The sequence below is a fragment of the Phascolarctos cinereus genome, unplaced genomic scaffold (genome assembly GCF_003287225.1).
Source record: "Phascolarctos cinereus isolate Bilbo 61053 unplaced genomic scaffold, phaCin_HiC Scaffold_726;HRSCAF=1367, whole genome shotgun sequence".
NCBI lineage: Eukaryota > Metazoa > Chordata > Mammalia > Diprotodontia > Phascolarctidae > Phascolarctos > Phascolarctos cinereus.
Genome location: NW_027556098.1, coordinates 46,424,178 through 46,447,054, shown reverse-complemented (window position 1 = coordinate 46,447,054; position 22,877 = coordinate 46,424,178). Strand labels below are relative to the sequence as shown.

Sequence of the window (22,877 nt, the reverse complement as noted above, 5' to 3'; positions counted from 1 at the left end):
ACTTCATCCAAACCCCTTTCTAATCCTTTAATCCCTCTTCTGGAATACTGAGCAGCCACTCTTCTTTCTGCATGCACCTGTGGGGCTCAGTATGCTCCCGGGGGCTTGGGGAGCAGGGCTACAAGGGAGGGCTGCCTCTGAGGACTCCCATCTGAGAGAAGCTCTTGCTAAGGCCGGCGCCGTTATCCCGCGGCTCCGCTAGGGGTCTCTCGACGTCCCCTTCGCATCCACGCCGTTCTGGATCGCCCGAATCAGGTGACTTCTCTCCCAGAGCCCGGCTGGAGCAGCTGCTTCTGCTCAGTTTCCTGAGCAGCAGCAAGCCAGACAAGGCAGGGAGGGAGGCCACAAGGAAGCGGAGGAGGCGGCAGCAATAGCGGCAGTGGAGGAAGAGGAGGAGGAGGGAGAGGAAGAGGAATAGCGCAGCTGCAGCTGCAGTGGCCGCCAGGAACCCCCGAGCAGCCCGTCTCCATCTCCTACCGCAGGGTCGGGATGCTGCCTCCTTTAGTGCCGCTGCTGCTGCTCTCTTGGAGTGTGGGAGCACAGGAGGTAGGTGCACGGGCCTAGGGGCCCCGGGAGCTGCGGGAACACAAAACGGAGCAGGATTTGTCGCTTCCTGGGAACCGTCTTTTGCTCCGTCTTTGTCTCTACTGAGTCCAGCGCCTGCAGTTTATGGGCGGGGGGAGTTTGCCATAATCACCCGCAGTGGGCAGGTGTCTTTCCCCTTCCCCATCTAGACCACAAGCTTCCTACCCTCCCTAGCTAATGTTTTTCCTTCCTCTCCTCCTCCCACCTGACCCTAAAAATGACGGCCTCTTTTAAGTTAGAGTGTGACGGACTAGGCAGGGCTGCAGCCCAGCCCAATTCCTTCATGGGCGGTTAAGGGAGGTCTGTGCATAGAAAAAAGCCAGAAGGCGATCCCAAGCCTCCGAGAAGATTGTCCAGGGAAGGGGACAATAACTCAGACAGGAAACGGATTGAGAAAACTGAGGATGCAGTGGTCACCCATCCTGCTTTTTTAGACCATTGCTTTTATTCTCTTCGGTGTGTCCTGGGCAAGGGCAGTGTCAGTAAAATTCACGAAGCAAAGACTAGGACACAAACTCTGTGCTTTATTTAGAGGTTTCGTCCTTTTTCCTTCTTGCATTTCCACCACCATCTTTACAAATTCACCTCTCTTATTTCTGCTTCCTCTAGTCGCCTCTGTGCGGGGAGGTGGAGGAGGGGGGGGTTTGGGGGGGAGAGGGAATAGTAGGTATCTGTTGCCAACAGCTAGCAAACCCTCGGAGAGCAATTGCCAATTTTCCAATTTTTTTTCTCCTCCATCTCTTATGCAAATTGATGGAGAATTTCCCCCACCCCCATCTCCCCACCCCCTTCCCCTTCACCACACCTTTCCAGAGCCCCGACATGTTGCTGTTTTCCCTTCCCTTCGCTCCAGGAAAACGCTTCCTGGAACAAAAGCCGAAACCCAGCCGCCCTTCCTTCCCTGGCTTCTCCATTTGTCCGGAATGCTGTGGGCAGAGCTGCGGCTTTCCTGGTTTGCAGTTTCTGCTTTCTGCGTGTCCGCTTTGGGGACATGGCTGGGGAGACTTGGAGCACCTCTGTGGAGTGGCTTCTCCTGTGCCTTCTCCTCCTCCTGCCTGTGGCCCTCTCTGTGGTTTTTGTGGTTCTAGAATAGCCTGTGCCCTTAAGATTAAATACAAGGAGAAAGAAGCAGGGTGTATAAAAGCAGGAAGAGGAATGGCTAGGGGTGGCTGGCTATAAATGGGCTGTTTACTCCTTGTATATGAAAGAAGAGGCTGGCAGGGTAAAGATCAGTCTTTAGCTCTGGGTGTGCCGGGGACTCCTGGTTGACCCTCGAGTGGTATTTGGAGAGGATTTCCTCTTCAACCTTGTTTTTAAGATGCAGATGAAAGGGCTGCATTGAGTGAAGATTAAGATGAAGATGGCGTCTCTGCAGTGCAGCAAAGAAGAGCTGTGATGAACGCAGCATCCTGGTGAAATTCAACCATCACTTGGTGTTTAGCAAATTTTATTCCTTTACATTAATTTCCAAGTATTCACTTAATTTCTCGTGCCAAAAATAGAAGTAATTTTTCTTTTTGTCTGAAAGCCTTAAAATCTCTGTGGGTGTTTATATTGCCTGTGGGGGTGACCATCAGTTGGGTTCCAATTCCATACTTGGCAGTTTGTCTCTTGCCTCCACCCTCATTATCTCCCCCCCCATTATGATAATTAAAAACGACCAAAAAACCTGAATAGCCTTCTTTTTTTTGTAATTCCAAGGAGAATATATGGGGTAATGTAACATCACAATTTTAAAAAACTTGCTAGTTTTGTAAAGGTCATAGAACTTTCTGGGTTTTACCTTCCAGAAGCCAAAATATTTCCAATTCTAGTTAAAGAGAGTAATTTTATGAAAAGATAACTTAAATGTACCATGATTTTTTTTAATCCGTAGGAAAAGAGGACTTTGAAGCAATAAAATCTAAATGTATTTATAGAATTATCTCACTTTTTCCATGATGAGATTTCTCCTGTTGATTTAAAAACCTCTTGGGAATGAAAATTATTACCTTCAATGTTTTGAAGCTTTTTTTTGTAACTTAATGTGAAAGCAACTCTCCTGAATCTTGATTATTTTCTTTTTCTGTATAGTGTTTAGGTAATTAAACGGCTACAGCTCGATTCTACAGCATAAGGCCTTTGCTTCTATTTTTGTTCTTTCTGCTAGCCTTTTAACCATTTGACTGCTCATCTACACTGTCTAGAGAATGGGTCTAGAAAGTTAGAATGAAATTCTCTTAGGTTAATTTTGATGTTTTCAGTTCTAATTGTATTAGGGAATCATCTGCAGATTAACCAGTGCTCCCATCTATCTTCCACTCCTTAAATATGGGTGTTCCTTAATGCTCTGTCATGTTCTCATTCTGCACTATACTCCTTAATAATCTAATTAACTCCTATCTATCTTATTTGTGTACGTGACAAATAAATCTGTATGTTCAGCCCTAATGTCTTTCCTGAATGCTAGTTTGTATTACCAACTTACTGTTGAACATCTCCCTCTGGATGTCCTGTAGGTATCTTAGACTCAGTGTATCCAAAATGAAATTCATTGTTTTCCCCCTAAACACATTACTCCTCCAGATTTTCCCATGGCACAACCATGCTTTTAACCAGGTTAGCAACCTTGGAGCCCTCCTTGACTCTTCCTTTTCCCTCTGCTTCCATATTTAATTAGTTGCCAAATTTTGTCAGGATCCCACATCTACACTATTTTTCACATTTATGCCCTTCTCTCCTTTCACGCCACAGACACCCTAGTTTGGGCCTTTATCACCTATTGCCTAGACTATTACAATAATCTACTAAGTGGTGTCCATGACTCCAGTCTCTTCCTTCTCCAGTCTATTGTCCACAAGCTGCCAAATCGATATTTCTGAAACATATCTGATTGTGTCACTGGGTACTCTCGCTACTCAGAAATCTTCCATGTCTTCATTTGCTTCTAGAATAAAATGCAAGATCTTTGCCTGACATTTAAGCCCTCCACCTATCTTTTTATTTTAATTTATATTATCCTGTTCATATACCCTCTGTCTTAGTCAGACTTGCTTGCTAGCCGTTCCTCATGCATAACCACTTCTGTGGCTTTGCACAAATGGTCCCTTATATCTAGAATGGTCTTCCTTCTTCATCTCCTTGCTTGAAGGTACACATCAGCTGCTACTATTTAGGAGACTTTGCCTGCTCACCCTTTCCCCCTCCTCACCTAGTTATAAGTGTTTTACCCCTGTTGAAATTACTTTGTATTTATAAAGGGACTGTTATAGGCCAAGCACTGTGCTAAGCACCGTCTTAGTTCAGGTTTGATGTGGACACAAAATGAGGCACTGCTATATAGGTCATTCAGCAGTTAATAATGGGAGCAGCTTGAATCAGGATGCCCATGTCATGGTACTTAGAATTGTCACACCCCTGAAATATAATTTATGCGCATTCAAAGTGTCAGGTGGCACAGTGGATTGGTACTGTAGAGTGCTGGATTTAGAATCACGAAGTCCTGGAGTTCAGATTTTGGCCTTAGTAGGGCAGGGTCTCACATAGGCTTGGGACATTGCCAAGTCCGAATGGCCCTGTCCCGAAGTAGTTGGGCCATTTTATGTCCTTAGGTACCTAGAAGCCATGTCAATATAGCCAGAGATTACTCCTTCCCCTCTCCAACCCCCAAAAGTCCCAGCATTGTTGCCTTTTCAGAAAAAACTAACCAAACCCTGGTTGGGGGGGGCGGGGAGAAGGGGAACAGAAGCAACTCTGGGAAATATTAATTATATCACATACCATCGGGGTAAAACCAATACTATTCTAAATTGAAATGTCTTGAGCTATGAACCTATTATATCTGTTGGTTGTGAAGTAGATAACGGTAGAATTGAATTAATCTCCTGAATGGGTTTATAGTAAGCAGTATTAAGTATTGTGGAAAGAGTGGGAGTCATGAAAACTGAGTTCTAATGCATGACTTATATTCATCCAACATGTTTTAGGTATCTGCTAAAATAAAAGCTAAGACAGAAAATAGTTTATGGTCCAGTGGGGTCTACTAATTAGCTTGTGTCCTTAATTAAGTTCTTTCATTTTAGTCTTCAGTTTCATTATCTATAAATGTGAGGGAGTTTCCAGGGTGGGGAACCTGCTGCCTCCAGGCCACATGTGGCCTCAACACCTAGAGGTTCTTGGGTGTGGCCTTTTGATTGAGTCCAAGTTTTATAGAACAATCCTTTTATTCAGGGGATTTGTTCTGTGAAGTTTGGATTCAGTCAAAGGGCCACCTTGAGGACCTAGAGGGCTACATGTGGCCTCAAAGCCATAGGTTTCTGTCCCTGGACTAGATAGATGTTCTGAGTTCCCTTCCTACCCTAAAGCATTTGGAGGTGATTCTCTCTCTTGCTTTATTTGTACTTTTCATTAGATTCTCTATTTCACTCAAGCTTAATAAATATAGGTATAAAAATATAAGAGCCATGGTTGCAATTAAGGGGGAAGGTAGCTTTTGTGTACACATACTTGCCAGTTTAGCTTCTTTCCACAAAATGCTTACACAAAAGTCCATTGCATAAATGAATAGTGAGTAAATCCATTTATCTAAGCAAACAGAAATCAGATAAGTCGTGCAGATTGTAATATACCAGAAATACATCAATAAATGAATTCTTTGGCTGCAGTCAAAATTAAATCCCTCATCTCAAACCAAGAGAGAGGGCCTGGTCTCATCCAAGTTAGAAGTCCATTTTAATCTATAGAGAGGCAAGCTGGAAATCAAGGACATGTTGGGCAGCTGGTTTCCCCTCTGTGTCTGCTGCTTTTCTCTCCACTAGTCTCCCAAATGTTTCTGGATTTACATGTGTTTTTCCTTGAAGAAGCTCTGGCACCACTTTTATTCTTTACACAGGTACACAGTCTCATTTCATTCTTTTCATCATTCTGAAGTCATGTCTCCTCCATATGTATGAATGCAAAATGCCTTAGGCTTGGTTAGAAGCCCAGTTACTTTAGGATATTTTTTAGTTGATAACATTTACTATGAAGAATATTTTCACAGTTTTTAGTGGTCCAATCTTTGCATGTTAATCATTCTAAGAGAACCCAATTATTTAAGTATTATGCCTTAAATTCTCTTTCCAGGGAGAATCATGTATCATGTTCTCCAAAGATGGTAAGTATTATCATGCTAGATTATGGAAATTGAGAAATTCTTTTTCAGCCTTAAACAATGGTAGTGGAAGAGGAGATCTGTCTTGGGGGAAATCCTTTTGTTTCATGATGGTAATTTTTTGTGGGTGAGGCAGAAAGGTTGATTTGGTACATTGCTTCTCTCTGAGATGTCCCTTTTTTGAATTAGAACTTGATTAAATTTTTAAAAGAAAAGAAATTTTAAAAAAGGTCAGATAAAAGAATATTAAAGCACCTATAGTTAAAAATTTGAAATTTTTGAGAGGTAACATGTTGCATTGGAAATAGAACTATAATTGGAACCAAATGATGTAGGTTCAAATCCTGAGACTGGTACTTAACTACCTGTGATGGGCCATTGATAGTCCCTTCCACCTCTAAATCTATGTTTCTTTAACATTTCTCTGGCTGTTAGCGAGATAGAAAGGGTGTTTTTCATAAAGAATACTAACACACTATTAGAAGACGTTAAATTAGGATGAATGGGATGTTAAATACGGTTCCTCTAGACTTAGATTATTTTTTTTTAACTGTTACTACAAACCCATTTGGTTAAGTAGTTTTCACTTCATTTGGATTTTATATAGGGACTGAACTTGTGATTTGTTTGGTATAGACAGCTTCGAGTGAGGACTTCCTGTACCAGCAGGTCTATAACTTCTCTGGAACTTGTAGTCACTTTGCCGGAGGCACTGAGAGGTTAAGTAATTCACCCAGACTCACATATCTGAAAAGTGGCAGAGGCATAATTTAAGCCTAGGTCTTTTTGGCTTCTAGGTGGCAGAGTGTATATAGCACTTATCTCTCAGGGTTGTTGTGAAGAGAATGTGAAATAATATTTTCCAATCTTAAAGTGCCTCCTTTATATAACTGCTAGCTACTATGCCACTCTGCCTCTAGAGGCACTAAATAAAGAATAAATAATATAGTGTCTACCTTTTCTAGATTAAGTGTGATGTCCCCAGAAGAGACATTTAATTCATTGATAAGTTGATTTTTCTTAGAAAGGCTAACATCTTTAAAGACTGATATTTAACAATAAATTCTTAAACAATTAAAATCCTTTAAGTATGATTTTTTTTCATTATGGCTATAAATATCTTTTGACCACGAGTAAGTTTTGCAAAATATTTTGATATAACTTTCAGCAGCTATTTCTTCAGCAGTTTCTTTTAGTATCTGTTATTTGGCATTGCAGTTTGACATTTTTTATTATTCAGTTGGTTACTTAGAACCCTCACTATTAGTTAAGGGACTAATTCTTAAGGCAACTTCTCTCAGATCCATTTGTCTTCTCTCCTCCACTGAATCTAGGTTTCTTTGTTTCTACCTGGTTTTACCTTTTTTTTAAAGGACCATTTGAATGTCTTCATCATTGCTTTGCTTCTGTCTTTTACTGTCTTTATAATTTAATCTAGGGACTTATTTTTGAATCATAAAGGAATTATCAGGCCCCGTAGCATTTTAATAATTAGTTTGAGACTGGAGTTTAGGGAAACATGTATGTGTACGCACATACATATATGTATATATGATCAGTATGAAAATGTAATATATAAGATTTAAATTGGATATTTCATTTTAAATTATTACTGCTTCTGGGGGAATGGCTCTTATTTTTATATGTATACATTCTCTATATATCTTGGATCTCAGACTTTTATCTGAGATAGTTGATATAAATTTTTTTCATGATCAATATGTGCCATTCTTATCCTAGGTACATTGATTTTGTTCATGCCATAACTTTTCAATTTCATATTATGATGATTTTATCTTTTGTGTTCTTTTCTCTCTGTTGGTTAAGAACTCTACTCCTTTTCATATGGGAAGGGTAGCTGATATATCTTTCTTCAATTTCCTTGATAGTGCAACCTTTAATTTCAAGTGGTACATCTGTTTTGAGCTTATTGTGGTAAATTTATGTGATATTGACCTATACCTAATTTCTGGCAAACTACCTTCCAATTTTTCAAGTAGTTCTTATCAAATGAGAAATCCTTCACTAAGGAATTTGTGTTCCCAGGTTTATAAAAACTAGGCTATTAAATTGTTATTTCGAGGCTTAACTTTTCTATCTGTTCTACTAATCTAAAATTTTTTTAATGGTTCAAATAGTTTTGATGATACTGTTTTATAATATCATTTGAAATCTGGTAATGCTTGTGATTCTCCCTACTTTCTTCATTTCCCTTGAGATTTTAGACGTTTAGTTTTTCAAAAAAATTTTTTTCTGGCTCTCAAGTATTTGCTTGATAGTTTGATATAATTTTAGGTAGTATCATTTGCAGTTTGCATTGTTGGAGGGAGTTCAATGAATTGAAGAGATCACAGATACGTTTGAGTATGATTTTCATTGTGACTCGGCCCCCTTACTCCCTACACATGGCCAGAAAATATCCTTCTGATCATTCAGATCATTCTTTGCTTCAGTAAAGAGTGCTTTGTAATTTTGACTATCCCTTGGTAGACTGACTCTCAGATATTTTATACACATTAAAGTTATTTTAAATAAGAGTTGCCTTTATTGTTTTCCTCCGGGATTTACCATATATAGAATATATATGTACATATATATTATATATAGTTATAATATAGAAGTTCATTGGGGCTGGGCATTGCTGGCTTCCTGGCAAATGTGTAGGGAAAATATAAGAACCAGTTAGAAAGGAGGGCATTTCCATGTCAACGAAAAGGAGATTGGAAACCTAATTGATCGACCAAATCAGATCAAGTCAACAAACATTTATTAAGCCCTTACTTGTGTGAGGGCTGTATATCAAAGTCTTTCCCAAAATGGTTTTTGGGGGTGGGACAAAGGACTACCTCCATATACTCCTTCTCACCTCTTCGTCTTCGAATGTCAATTTTCTTTCAAGGTTCATTTCACTCACTGTCTTCTATATGAAGCCTTTCCTTATCCTTCTAGCTACTAGTACCTTCCTCATCCAGAACCTTTCCTGGTATCCTTTAATCTAGTGCCTTTCTTGGGGCCCCTATGAGATTCCCCCTATGTTTTTTGTACATAATTATTTACATGTTCTCTCTCCATTAGATTGTGAGCTCCTTGAGGTCAGGAGCTGTTTTTGCTTAATGCTATGCCTTTGGTTCCTTTCTCTTGTCCTATGGCTATTACTAACATTTCCAGAACTGTATAAAATAATAGGAGGGAGAATGGACATTCTGGCTTCATTTGTGTGTTTATTGGGAAACATTCTAGTATATCCCCATTGCATATGATTTTGATTTTAGATAGATGCTCTTTTTGATACTTTAAAAGTCAGAAAGTGAAAAGGAATTAAGATTCTTCTTGATGAGGGTGAAAGGAGTGTGTAAAAACTGGCTTGAAGCTTAACATTAAAAAAAACCCAAGATCTTGGCAACTGATCTCCTCCTTTCTGGCAAACAGAAGGAGAAAAAATGGAAGCAGTTATCAGACTTTATTCTCTTGGGCTCAAAGATCACAGCAGACAGTGAACACAGCCATGAAATTAAAAGGTGCTTGCCCTTTGGGAGTAAAGCCATGATTAATCTGCACGGCATACTGAAAAGCACAGACAGCACCTTCTTGACAAAGGTCTGTGTAGTCAGAGCTATGGTTTTTCTAGTAGCAATGTGTGGCTGTGAGAGTTGAACTCTTAAGGAAAGCTGAGTACTGCAAAATCTATGCTTTTAAATTGTGGTTCTGGAGAAGACTTTTGAGAGTCCCTTGGACAGCAAGGAGGTCAAATCAGTCAAAACTTAAATTAAGTCAGGCAAGTTACTAGAAGGTTAAGTTCTGAAGCTGAAGCTTAAATACTTTGGTTACATAATGAGAAGATGAGACTCATTGGAAAAGACCCTGATATTGGGAAAGATTGAAGGCAAAAGGAAAATGGGATGGCAGAGGATGAGATGGATAGTGTCACGAAAAGGATGAACATGAACTTGAGCAGACTTTGAGAGATAGTGTAGGATAGAAGGGCTGGGCATGCCATGGTCCATGGGATCACGAAGAGTCGGACACAACTGAACAACAACAACATGCCTTTACTTTTTAAAAATTTTTAGCATAGAAGAGTTTTGTACTTTGTCAGAGACTTTTTCTGCATCTGTTGAGATGATCATGGGGTTTTAGATGTCTTGGTTTTTTAATATGATTCATTACGTTGATTCTTTTCCTAATGTTGAAACATCCTTGCATGCCTCATATAAATTCTTCTTGCTCATAATGAATGATTTCTTAGATAAATTGCTATAATCTTTTTTATAAACTTCTATTTTAAATTAAATCAATGTTCATTAAATTGGCCTATAGTTTTCTTTCCGTGTTTTATCTTTTCTAGGTTTAAGTATTAGGACCATAAGGACTCAGGTAGGATGTTTTCCTTCTCAATATTTGAGAATAATTTTTGATGTATAGGTACTATCTGTTCTTTCAAAGTTTGATAGAATTCTCCTATGAGTAGAGCAGGACAAGAAGTTGTTGCTGTTGTTTTTTCTCCCCCTTTGGTAGTTCCTTTACAGTTAGATCTGTTTCTTTTTTTTGAGATTGGGATATTTAAGATTTTATTTAGTCTTCTGATAGTTTGAGTATTTTATATTTTTGAAATTATTCCTCTATTTGTTTTGTGTCCTCAGTTTTGTTAGCATATAACTGTGCATAATATGTTCTAATTATTCTTTTTATTCTAATTTTGCTGTGATTTCACCTTGCTCATTTATTATTCTATTGATTTGATTTTCTGCCTTTATCTTTTTAGTCAGATTCACTGAGGTAATTTATCAATTTTATTTATCTTTTCAAAGAACCAGCTTTTAGTTTTATTTTTTATTTCTATGGGTTTTTTCAATTTTTCTGTTTCCATTCCAATTTTAATAACTCCTATTTTTTGTTTATTTTAGGTTTGTTTATTTTCCAACTTTTAAAAATGCATATTCAGTTCATCAACCTTTTCCTTTTCTAGTTTGTTAATTTATGATTGTAAGGATGTGATCCCCCCCCTAAAGATTACTTTAACTGTACTCCAGCAATTTCTGTATATTGTTCCATAATTATAATTTTCTTTTTCCTAGTTATCATTTCTTTGCTTCATCCTTTGAATCCCTCATTACTTAGGATTTTATTGTTAAGTCTACATTTGGGTTATATTTTTTGTTTATTGTCTCTGAACCAACTTCTAGTCATATTTTGTTAAGGTATGTTTTCTGTCTTTATATCTTTGCAATATCTCTCTGCTCTATTGTATGGTCAATTTTTGGAAAAGTTCCATGTGGTGCCTATATAGAAGTATGTACTATGCGTGTGCATGTACTGTCTCATTTAGAAGATGCCATAAATCTTTTAACCCTAGTATCTACAAAAATTTGTTCAGTTCTGTAGTTTCCCTTTTGTTTATCTTTCTGTTAAACTTATCTATAACTGACAGAGGGATATTTAAGTATCCTGTTACTATTTTCTTTCTGTTTATGTCTTCTTGAAGGGCAGGTGATGTTTCCTTTATGAAATTGGATGCCAAGGCATTTAAAGTTTTGTGTTTATTATTGATATTATTTTGTTGTCTGTGGTTCCTGAACATTGGCATAATGTAGTTTCCTTGTTTATTCCTTTTTATTCTTTGAATACTTGTTTTTGCTTTGTCTGATAGCAACTCCTACATTTTTTGGATTCACTTAAGGCATACAAAAAATTTTTTTCTATCCCTTCAGTTTTAATTTGTGCATATTTTTATTTTTTAGATGTATTACTTAGAAACTATAAATTACAGGATTTTGTTTTCTTAAACAGTCTGTTTTATTGAATTATTTTATGGGATTATTTAATCCATTTATATTTAAAGTTATAAGAATTATGTTTATATTTTCTTCCATCTATTTCTAAACTTTAAGTTAAAATTGTTTTTCCTTCTGCTATGAACACAGTATCTTATTCCTTCAGTTTCTTTACTTTTATCTTTTTTAAAGTGATCCTGTTTTTACTGCTTTTCTTCTCCTCACCTCTAATCTGTTCTTCTCCTTTGTTACCCTTTTCTTTCTATTTGGGATTTTGTTTATTAATTCTCTCCTGATCTTATCTTGTTGTATATTTCTTCCCTCTCTTTTATCCTCTCTCTTAGTCAAGTAGATACCCTCTTTTCCCCTTCAGCTAGTCTTGTTCATTAATTTTTAAAATTTTTATTTTTTGTACCCCTTTCCAAATCGAATTACTCTCACTCTTTTCATTATTTATCTTTCTTTTCTGTTTATCCTAGACCCTCATTCTGAGCCTTGACCCCTATAATTAACTGGTCTGGCTTTTCTCTGTACTCTTCATGTAATTAAAGTTTCCAAGGTATCCATTCCAGGCTTCCCCCTCTAGGTGCCTTCTGCCACTCCCTTGTAGGTTCACTGCCAGTTGTTGCTGGTGTCAGGGAGGACGTTGCCCGACTATTGAGACATGTCCTCTCTTATTGACCTTTTTTCTACATTGCTAAAGAAATCTCCCAGTACACATGCTCTCCCACTCCTCCAGGCTAGTTGCTTCCAGGGATTCCTACTCTCCCTCTCCTGATATAAAACAAGTGGAATTTTCATGCATGAAATCCCCTAGGCCTCTTTGAATATAAGGTCCTCATCTTCCTCACTAACCATTTCTCTGGAGAAAAAAAGAACAAAATTTAAGGTATCTGGGGAAAAAATAACTGACCTGGAAAACAGATGAAGAATCATTTGAGTCATTGGACTACCCAAATGCCATGAGCATAAAGAAAGTCTATATATATTTTAAAACTTTTTTAAAATGCCTAGATCACTTAGAAATAGAGGGCAGATTAAAAAAAGAAAGAATCCACCTATCATGTCCTGAAAGAAACCCCAAAATGAAATCTCCCTGGAATACTATATCTGAAATCTAGTGTTTCCAGGTAAAAAAAAAAAGTTCCACAAACCACCAAAAAGGGAAAAATTCAAGTAACAGGGAACCATAGTTAGCATCACACTTGATTTACCAGCACCTACATTAAAGGAATGACATATATGATATTCCAGAAGACAAAAGATATTGACTAATAATCAATAATAACTTAGTTAGCAAAATCAAATATAATCCCACAAGGGAAAAGATGTAGATTGAATGAGACTTCCAAGCATTCTTATTTTAAAAGACAAGAGTGGTTTAGAAACTTTGAATACAAAGACAGAAGTCAAAATAAATAAGAAGGCAAACATTAGCAAGCAATCTTAAGGGACTAAACAAATATAAACAGGTTACATTTCAATATGGGGAAATTATATGTGTATCTTCTCAAAATTCTATCCAATCAGGGGCCATAGAGGGAATATAATTAGACAAAGGACCTTGGAGTTGTTCTGTTATGTTTTGATGATCTTTAAAAAGGGGAAAGGCAGGGGTAGAGAAATATACTAGGTAGAAAAAGGATATAGAGGATGGGGAAAATTATCTCACATAACTGAGGTGTGCAAATAGAATTTTACACCGATAGGGAAGAAGGGGTGGAAGGGGAGGGTTGTGTCTGATACCTGAATATTGCTGTCTTCTGAACTGATAGAAGGAGGGGTAAATGCGTGCACATGTTTGAGTGCACACACACACACACACACACACACACACTCAAATATATATACACATACACACACGCACATACGAAACCCACATTTGGGTAAAGAAATACATTTCACTCGAGAGACACAGGAAGGGAAAAGGAAAGTAAGAGTGTAGATTAAAGAAAGGATTAATTTTAAGCAAAACATAATTAAGGAGAGTATATTGCTTTTTTTTTAGCCTTCAAATGTAACATGGTTTTACTTTTTTTATATACATTTATTTTTAGTTTTCAATATTTACTTCCACAAGATTTTGAGTTCCAAATTTTCACCCCATCTCACCCTTCCCCCCACCCCAAGATGGCATGCATTCTCAATATCCCTTCCCCTAGTCTGCCCTCTCTTCTATCTCTTCCCCCCCCCTTCTCTTATACCCTTCCCCTTCTATTTTCCTGTAGGGCAGGATAAACTTCTGTACCCCATTTCCTGTATTTCTTATTTCCCAGTTGCATGTGAAAACATTTTTTTAACCATATGTTTTTAAAACTTTGGGTTTCAAATTTTCTCCTTTCCTCCCTCCCCACCCACCCTCATTGAAAAAGCAGGCAAGTCAATATAGGTTATACATGTGCAGTTGTGCAAAACACTTCCATAGTAGACATGTTGTAAAAAAACTAACTCTATTTCTCTCAATCCTATCCTGCCTTCCCATTTATTCTATTCTTTCTCTTGATCCTGTCCCATAAGGACAGTATATTTCAAAGAGAGTCTTGAAAAAGGTAGTATCTAAATACTTAAAGGAAAACTGAAATGACTTAGAGGGAATCATTGTTAAAGTATAATAGCTGGGGGCCTCAGTGTGACTCTTTTGGGGAGGAGAGGTGGGATGGAGAAAAGATGAGTCTTTGTTTATTTTTAAAAAATCTTTAGTCTGAGAGGATTGCATCTGTTTAGAAGTCCTGGTGACCATCTTCTCTTCTGTTTTAATATCTTCTCAGTTGATTTATCTGCTTGTGCTCAAGGATTTTATTTAAATTTTTTTCAATCAGAAAAAAATCTATCTTTTTCTCCCCCCTGCTTTAACAACTGTACTCCATTTCCCCACTGAGAATGAAAGAAAAACAAAACTCTAGTTACAAACTTCTTATAACTAAGCAAAACAAATTTCCCCATTGGCCATATCAAAAAAAAATGTGTCATTCTTCATGAGTCCTTTACAGCATGTTTCATCATTGTCCCCTGAGACCATGCTAAATCATTATGCAGATCAGAATTCCTAATTCTTTGTAAGTTGTTTATCATTACCATATTGTTGTCATGTTATAAATTGTTTTCTTGGTTCTATTTACTTTATTCTCCATCACCTTTTTCATTTCTGCATATGAGTCTTTCCAGATTTCTCTGAAACCATCCCCTTTATTAATTCTTAGAGTACAATAGTATTCCATCCTATTTATATACTTAGTTCATCCATTTCCCAATTTTTGTGTACTTCTTCATATTCCCATTCTTTGCTACTTCAAAAAGAGCGAATGGTATTTTTATACCTCCTTTTTTTTGTACATCTAAACTAGTTTGTTTTGCTTAGAACTAAACTTTCTCTTAATCTACACTCCCTGTAATTCCTCTTAAATCAGAAAGTAAGTGACAAGGGAGCGTTAAACCCGTCAAAGATTTCAAGAGAAGGTAATTTAATTAAACACTTTGATCACAAGCAAATAAATCAAGAAGTGACACCAAAATTGTAAGAAAGAATGAGTGCTAAAATGTAAAGAAAAATTTTTAATTTCCCCAAATTAACATAAGACAAAAGGAATTGAAATAATACCTGATAAAACACAAAACCCTGTCTAATAGCAAAAGAATATGAAACAAGAATTCCAGAGACGTAAAAGACATAAAAAAGGCAGTTAGAAGCCCTCATGGCCTGCACAGCAGAAATAATTAGCACAGGAGAAAAAAGTTGAAATCATAGTGGCAAGTGTCCTTAGCAGCAGAGAAAGAAAGATGAAAAACAATTTGGAAGAAGAGAAGTGAAAAGGCAATAATGCTAAAGAACACATGATCTCTATATAAGCCAAACCTATGAATCTGAAAGACAGTATGTACTAAATTAAAATGATGGTAATAAAATTGTGCTTCTTGTCTGTGTTCCCTTATAAACTTATTTCTGCTATACTGTGTAGATTTTAAATTATTTCATTGCTTTTTTTTTTTTGGTGAGGCAGTTGGGGTTAAGTGACTTGCCCAGAGTCACACAGCTAGTGAGTGTTATGTGTTGGAGGCCAGATTTAAACTCAGGTCCTCCTGACTTCCAGGGGTAGGTGCTCTATCCACTGTGCCACCTAGCGGCCCCCTTTTTTTTTTCATTTTTTGTATCACTCTCCCTAAACTATCTCCCCTAAAACTACCCTGTCCCCCCAAAAAGCCATCTTTTAATATAATAAAGTAAAATAAATTCATGCATTGGTCATGTGTGAAAATCTGTCTTCTGCCCTCCCTATGAAGAGGTGAGAAGCATGCTTCATATGAACTCAGATTTTTGACTTGGTATTGTTGAGGTTTAAGAGGTTGAGACCCCTCAAAGACCGAAGTACGAAACGGAGTCATTGGAATGAATTCACAAACTCAAGCAATCTTTAAGTCAAGATGCAAAGGATTCTTAAGGAACCTGCAAGAGACTGAGGATGGAGCTAGGGTTTATATGGAAAATAGCATGGAAAAGGAATGCCAGGGACACTGATGAGGTAATCTAAAGGTCCAGTGTCTTTGGGAGCTATGGATGAGAAAGTACAGGGAGAATACTGGTCAGGGAGGGAGATGACAGAGGTATGGATCTTTGGAGTCTGGCAGGAGGAAGAGTCCTTGGGCTGGCCAAGGACAAAACTCTTTGGGCTGGGCAAGGCACCCCTCTCCCTCTGTCTTGATGAGAGAATGCTCTGCAACAAGGGAAAGCTTTCTTACTAGGCAGGAACTTACTAAGGAATTGGGAGGCTTCCAGAGACATGATCTGAGGGCTGGGGGCCTGAGCAGCCCAGCACTCTCTCACCCAGCTTTGTGTAGCTGCACCAGGGAGGGAGATAAGGGTCATGCTGGGGCCCACACATGAATAACTGCTAGGCACAGTGTCCTTGGGCGGGGGAGTGGTTGTCAGAGACAGTGTTTCTGAGACTAGAGAGAAATTGGGGCACAAGTACAAGCACCCAAGCACCCCATCAGTATGAGTACTCTTTTCTACAAGATGTTACTCCTAGAACCTTCCAGCTACTTGTATCTTCTTTTACTAAGTTACTCCGATCTATTGTATACTTGGTAAGAAAAAAAAAAACACCTTTGTTAAGTGCCTACTGTGTGCCAGACATTGTACTAAGCACTGAGGTTACAAAGAAAGGTAAAAGGCAGTGTCCCTGCCCTTGAGGAGTTTGTAATCTAATGGGAGAGACAACATGCAAATAACTGTACAGACAAGCCATAAATTAGAAATATCAATAGAGGGAAGATGCTAAAATTAAGGAAAGGCTTCCTGTAGTTGGGACTTGAAGAGAGCTGGAGAAGCTGGGAGTCAGAGATGAAGAGGAAAAGCGTTTCATGCATAAGTCAGCCAGGGAAAATGTCCACGGTCAGGAAACTTGTTCAAGTCTTGTTCAAGAATAGCAAGAAGACCACCTGTATCATTGGATTGAAGGGGACATGGAGAGGTATAAAGTGCAAGAAAATTGGATAGGTAGGAAGGGGAAATAATGTTATGAAATTTCCCTTTCTCCCCTCTTCTTCACCTCCCATCGCTCAAGTGTCTTCTCTTACTCTCTGCTTCACTCTTGTCTCCCATGATGAAATGACTTTACTCCTTACCAAGGCTAACCCCTTTACTTATTCAAATAATCCCATCCCATCCCTTCATTCCCAAACAGATTGCCACCTCCACCTCTGTCATCCCTATTCTTTCACTTATTTTCAATTTCTCCCTCTCTACTGGATCATTTCCTACTGCCTACAAACATACTCATGTCTTACCTATCCTGAAGAAACCCTCACTTGATCCCTGCTAGCTATCATCCTGTATCTCTTCTGTTGTTTGTAGCTAAACTTGAAAAGGCCATCTACAGTAGGTGCCTCCACTTTCTCTCCACTCACTCTCTTCTTAACCCCATACAATCTGGCTTCTGACCTTATCATTCCACTGACACTGCTCTCTCCACAGTTACTAATGATAGCTTAGTTGTCAAATAAAATGGCCTTTTCTCTGTCCTCATTCTTGGCCCTTCTGCCGCCTTTGACACTGTTGATCACCCTTCCTTGATATTCTCTTCTCTCTAGGTATGGAACAGTGCTCTCCTGGTGCTTCTCCTACCTATCTGACTGCTCTTTCTTGTGTCTCCTTTTTGGATCCTCCTCCAGTTCATGCCCTCTGTTCTGGGTTCTCTTCTCTTCTCCCACTATGCTTCTTTACTTGATGATCTCATCAGCTCCCATGGATTTAATTATTGTCTTTGTACTGATGATTCTCAAATCTACCTTTCCTGCCCCAGTCCCTCTGCTGACCTCTAGTCTTGAATCTCCAATTTCCCTTTCAGACATCTCCAGCTGAATGTTCAGTAGACATCCGACACTAAATTTGTCCAAAGAAAATTCGCTATCTTTTCCCACCTAAACCCTCCCTCCTAACTTCCTTATTGCTATAGAGGGCAACAGCATCCTCCCAATTCCTTAGGCTTGCAACCTAGGAGTTACCCTGAATTTTCCGTATACAAGCTGTTACCAAGGCCTGCTGATTTCACCTTTGCAATGTCCTTCTTATACTTCCCCTTCTCTCTTCTGACACTGCCACCACTCTAGTGCAAGCCATCATCACCTCACATCTGGATTATTGCAATAGCCTGATGGTGGGGTCTGCCTACTTGAAGTCTCTCCCCTCTCCAGTCCATTCTCCATTCAGCCACTAACGTGGTTTTCCTAAAACAATTCTGATTGTGTAAATCCCCTCACCTCCACCCTAGTAAACTCCAGTGACATCCTGTTGTCTCCAGGAGCAAGTGTAAAATGCTGGTTTAGCATTCAAAGCCCTTCTTAGCCTAGGCCCTTCTACCTTTTCAGTCTGCTTGCCACATACTCTTCAATCCAGTGACATCGGATTTCTGGCTGTTCCACTAAGAATACACTTCATTTCTCTGCTCTGGGCATTTTCTCTGACTGTTCTCTATACCTAGAACTCTCTTTCTCCTCAGCTCCAAGTATTGACCTCCCTGGCTTACATCCTTACTAAGATCACACCTTCTGCAGTAAGCCTCCTCCAATCCCTCTCAATTCCGGTGCCTTCCCTCTTTTAATTGTTTCTTATTTATACTGTATATAGCTCATTTTATATTTATTAGGTTCCAAGTTGTCTCTCCCAATAGATTTCAAATTTCTTGAGGGTAGGAACTGTCTTTTGCCTCTCTTTGTATGTTCAACACTTAGTACAGTGCCTGACACATAGTAGGTACTTAATAAATGTTGATGGATTGATTGATAAAAGGCTTTGAATTCCAAACAGAGGAATTTGATTCTGAAGGTAATAGGGAGCCATTGGAGTTCATTGAATTGAAGTGTAACATAGTTTGTGTATTTCCCTCCTTTTCTTTTTTCCCCCTTTTAAATCCTTGCTTCACAATCTATCCTCCAAGTTTAGAATTTGCTTATTGACTAAGCCTTCCTTAAATCCACACTCCCTCTTAGTCCTTTCCACTCATTTATAATTCCCACGTTCCTTGTTAAATTGAATGTATTTTTGTACTCAATTCTATATGTATTCTCTCTTTTGAGCAGTTCTGATGAAAGTAAGGTTCAAGTGGCTGCTTCCTTTTCCTTGTTTGCATAGTTTTTTACTTTTATACTCCAATTAGGTGAGATAGTAACTCCGTCCTTCCTCCTTTTTTTTCCCATAGTATGTTCCTTCTTCCCTCCTTTTCTGGTTCTATCATAGCTTTATTGGTGTCTTGTTGAGACTTTGTCTTAAGGCCAGGCTCTGCACTACTTAGGGAGAATGTTGCAGTCTTTCATAATTAGTTTTGTTGAAATGTTTTGTTTTTCTGTTTTTTAATTCTTTGTTTAAAAAGGTTGGTTTTCTGGGAGGGGAAGGAAGAAAGGATGTATTGGGAAAATGTAGATGATATAAAAACAAGGGGTAGCAATAATAATTTTTTGAACAGGTAGAGCAACTCTATTTAGACTTAACCACAATCCATTCAGAGCTAGGCCAGATTCAAGCTGGTCGGAGTATGGAATTAGAATGAAATAAGATAATTGTAGACCACCTAAGAATTAATGAAAGGAGATTTAGTTAGTGATAGCATAGAAAGGATAATGACCAAATCCCTGAGGCCTCATCTGGTATAAGATCTCATCTTCCTTTATTCATAGAAGCATTCATCAGTGAAATCCCTTCCCACTTCCAAAGTAAGGCCTCCTTCTTTTCTCCTTCTTTTCAGCCTTTTCCCTCATCCTCTATACTCACTCTCCTGTAGGCTTTTCTGAGACTACAGAGATCAACTTTCCCTCATTGTTAGCCCTTGATTTGACCCTGGCACATCAGTCTGTCCTCTGTATTCCCCTGCTACTCTCCCTCCCTTGTTCTAATGTAGTCCAACAAAAGAAGCATTCACCTATAGGCAGGGTATTGCCAGGATTTGTCCTTAATGCCCTCTCTCTGCCTCTTCGTTGTTACCTTTACCAGATTTCTGCCTTCACCCAAGTATATTCACTTCTTGTGTATATTTAGAAAGAAGGCTCTTACTGGTCTTTCCATTGTCATGCTGTTAACTATTGTTGTTTGCATTTAATTACTCCTTCAGTTCTCTTGTTTGGAATATTCGAGAAGCTAATAGTAATCTCTTCAGTTCTGTTTTTTTTTCTAAAAATGTTTCAAACTCTATTATTGAATGCCCATCTTTTCTCATGTATGGTTGAGCTCAGATTTGCATGATAGATCACTCTGCACTGCATTCTGAGCTCCGATGATCTTTGGAATACATTATTCCATTCCCTTCTCCTTTTTCTAGTAAGTGCAGAATAGTCTTGTATTATTTGAATGTACTTTCCTTTGTATTTGAATGTCTTACTCTTAATGGCTTGCAGAACTCGTTTCTGAATTGGGTTGTTAAATTTAACCACTATGTGTCTTGGGATTTGCAGCTTTTTTTTTTCCTGGGGGCAATTTGTGGATTCTTTGAATTGGAATTTCATTTTCTATGTTCACATGTTCTGGGAAAACCTGTTCTATTGTTTCCTTCCTTTTGGTCTATGGTATCCTTCTGGGAAACCTATGATTCTTAGGTTGCCTCTATACCTTCTGCCTTCAAGATCCATATATATTTTACTTACACAGTGAGCATAGTTTCTTTTAATGATTTTGTTTTTTTGCTTCTCTTATTCTCAGTCTCATTTGTCAAAAGTAGGTGTCTCTCAAAGCTGGGTCCTAGGCCTTATTCTTTTTCTGAGTTGAGAAGATATTGTAGAGTTGAGTTAGTGTGCCAAGTGGTTGAGTTACGGAAAGAATAAGAATGCAGTCACAGTGCAAGGGAGTTGGCCTAAAAAAAAAAAATTAGAAGTGTGAAAGAAATGGAAGTCATAGGGTGAGAATTAGTAAGACATAGAATAAGATGGCAGGGAGACGAAGACTCTGATAGATAATATTGTTCTCACAATGCAGTACCCACTGTGTTTTATAAAGAAGTAGTGTAAGAAAACATAGTTGGAACTGAGCATTAGCCATCAGACTGAGGGGATTGAAGGAGAATTCCAAATGTTTAGAAGATGTTTGAGACCTTATTGCCAAAACAGTATCAATAGCCATCAACTCATATATCTGCTTTTCCACTCCTCAGCCCCTTTTAATCCAGCTTCTGACATTACAGTTCAAATGAAAGTGCTCTTTCCAAGGTTACCAACAATCTCTTAGTTGCTAAATCTTTTTTTTTTTTTACTGGTAAGGACTTTATTGTTTGTGATTTCTTATTTTAGGGGGAAGGTCAGAGAGGCAGAGCATCTTGCCAAAAAGTTGAAGACAATTCATTCAACTCCTCCATCTAACATTTATTTACTGCCTACTTCATATAGAATACTGTATTGGTCCTGGAAGAAAGTGAAAGTGACTTCTTTTTCCCTGCCTGGAGTAATTAAGTTGGGGAAGGTAAAATGGGTACCCACATAACTCAAGGTAGAGCATTAAAGGTGTATAGAAATTGCCGTGGATATTCATTGGTTGGAAATAACGCAAATATCAGCCTCTTCAAATCAATGAACTTTTCCTTCACTCCACTTCTGTGGCACTTGGGTATGGTCAAACTTTTGTTCTCACCTTCACTCACAATTGTTGGGCCTCTATGACCCTAAACTCTGAAATTTCTTTCTCAGACCATAACCTCCTATCCCTCCATCTCACATGCTGCCTCAAGCAATGTAAACTATATCCTCATGCCCTCCCCCCTCTCTCTTTCAGCAGAGAGTCTTATCTCATATTTAATTAAGAAAGTGGGGACTTTGGTGAGCTCAACTCTTCTCTCATTTTTAAACCTCAAATCCCTAATCATCATTCTTCATACTCTCCTCTTTTGCTCAAATCTCAGAGGAAGAGATGTGATCCTTCTTTCCAAGGCCAGTCTTCTACTTGTGCCCTCAGTCCCATCACCTCGCACTTCCTTCAGGAACTTGCTCCCTCCATCCCTCCCTCTGTATATAATCTTGGCCTTTCTTTATCCATTGGTTCCTTCCTTGTTACCTAAAAATATTTCCACATCTCCCCATATCCTTCAGAAGTTTTCACTTGGACTGTTATTTCAACAAGCTACTACCATAATTCTCCTCTCTTTTATAACCAGACTCCTAAAAGAGCCATCTATACTATACCCCTTGCTTCTACTTTCTCACTTCCCACTTAGTTTTCTTTCCCAATTTTTTAAACATTTTTAATTAAAGTTTTAAGTTCCAAATTCTATCCCTTCTTCTCTCTCTCCCCTCCCCTGTCCCTGAGATGGTAAGCAATCAGATATAGATTATACATGTGCAATTTTGTACAAGAAGACTCAAATAAAAGAAAGAGAAAAATAGCATGCTTTAGTCTGTATTCAATCAGTTCTTTCTCTGGAGGTGAATAGTATGCTTCATCATTAGCCCTTTGGGATTATCTTGGATCTTTGTATTGCTGAGAATAGTCATTCACAATTCTTCATTGAACAATATTGATGTTTCTGTGTACAACATTCTCCTGTTCCCTTCTGTTCCCTTCACTATGAATCAGTTTATGTAAGTCTCTCCAGGTTTTTCTGAAATCATCCTGCTTGTCATTTCTTATAGCATAGTAATATTTCATTACAATCATATACCACAGCTTGTTTAGCCATTCCCCATTTGATGGGCATCCCTTTGATTTCCAGTTCTTACCTACCACAAAAAGAGCTGCTATAAATATTTTTGTACAAATAAGTCCTTCTGTCTTTTTTTGGGTGTCTTTGGGATATAGACCTATCAGTGGTATTGTTGGATCAAAGGGTATGTACAGTTTTATAACCCTTTGGGCATAATTCCAAATTGCTTTCCAGGATGGTTGGATCAGTTCACAACTCCACCAGCTGTATATTAGTGTC

General features: G+C 38.3%; 1 protein-coding gene across 2 annotated transcripts in view; it reads left to right on the top strand.

Moving 5' to 3' along the window:
- Nucleotides 1-273: 273 nt before the first annotated feature.
- APP (amyloid beta precursor protein) overlaps nucleotides 274-22,877 on the top strand; it is a 171,291-nt gene continuing 148,687 nt past the window's right edge. Inside the window, exon 1 of one of the 2 annotated variants that reach the window (XM_020995844.2) lies at nucleotides 274-546. In XM_020995844.2, coding sequence (XP_020851503.1) covers nucleotides 490-546 — 57 coding nt within the window. In that variant the 5' untranslated portion in view covers nucleotides 274-489. The remainder of the gene's footprint in view (nucleotides 547-22,877) is intronic. The other variant, XM_020995845.2, reaches the window with a different exon arrangement.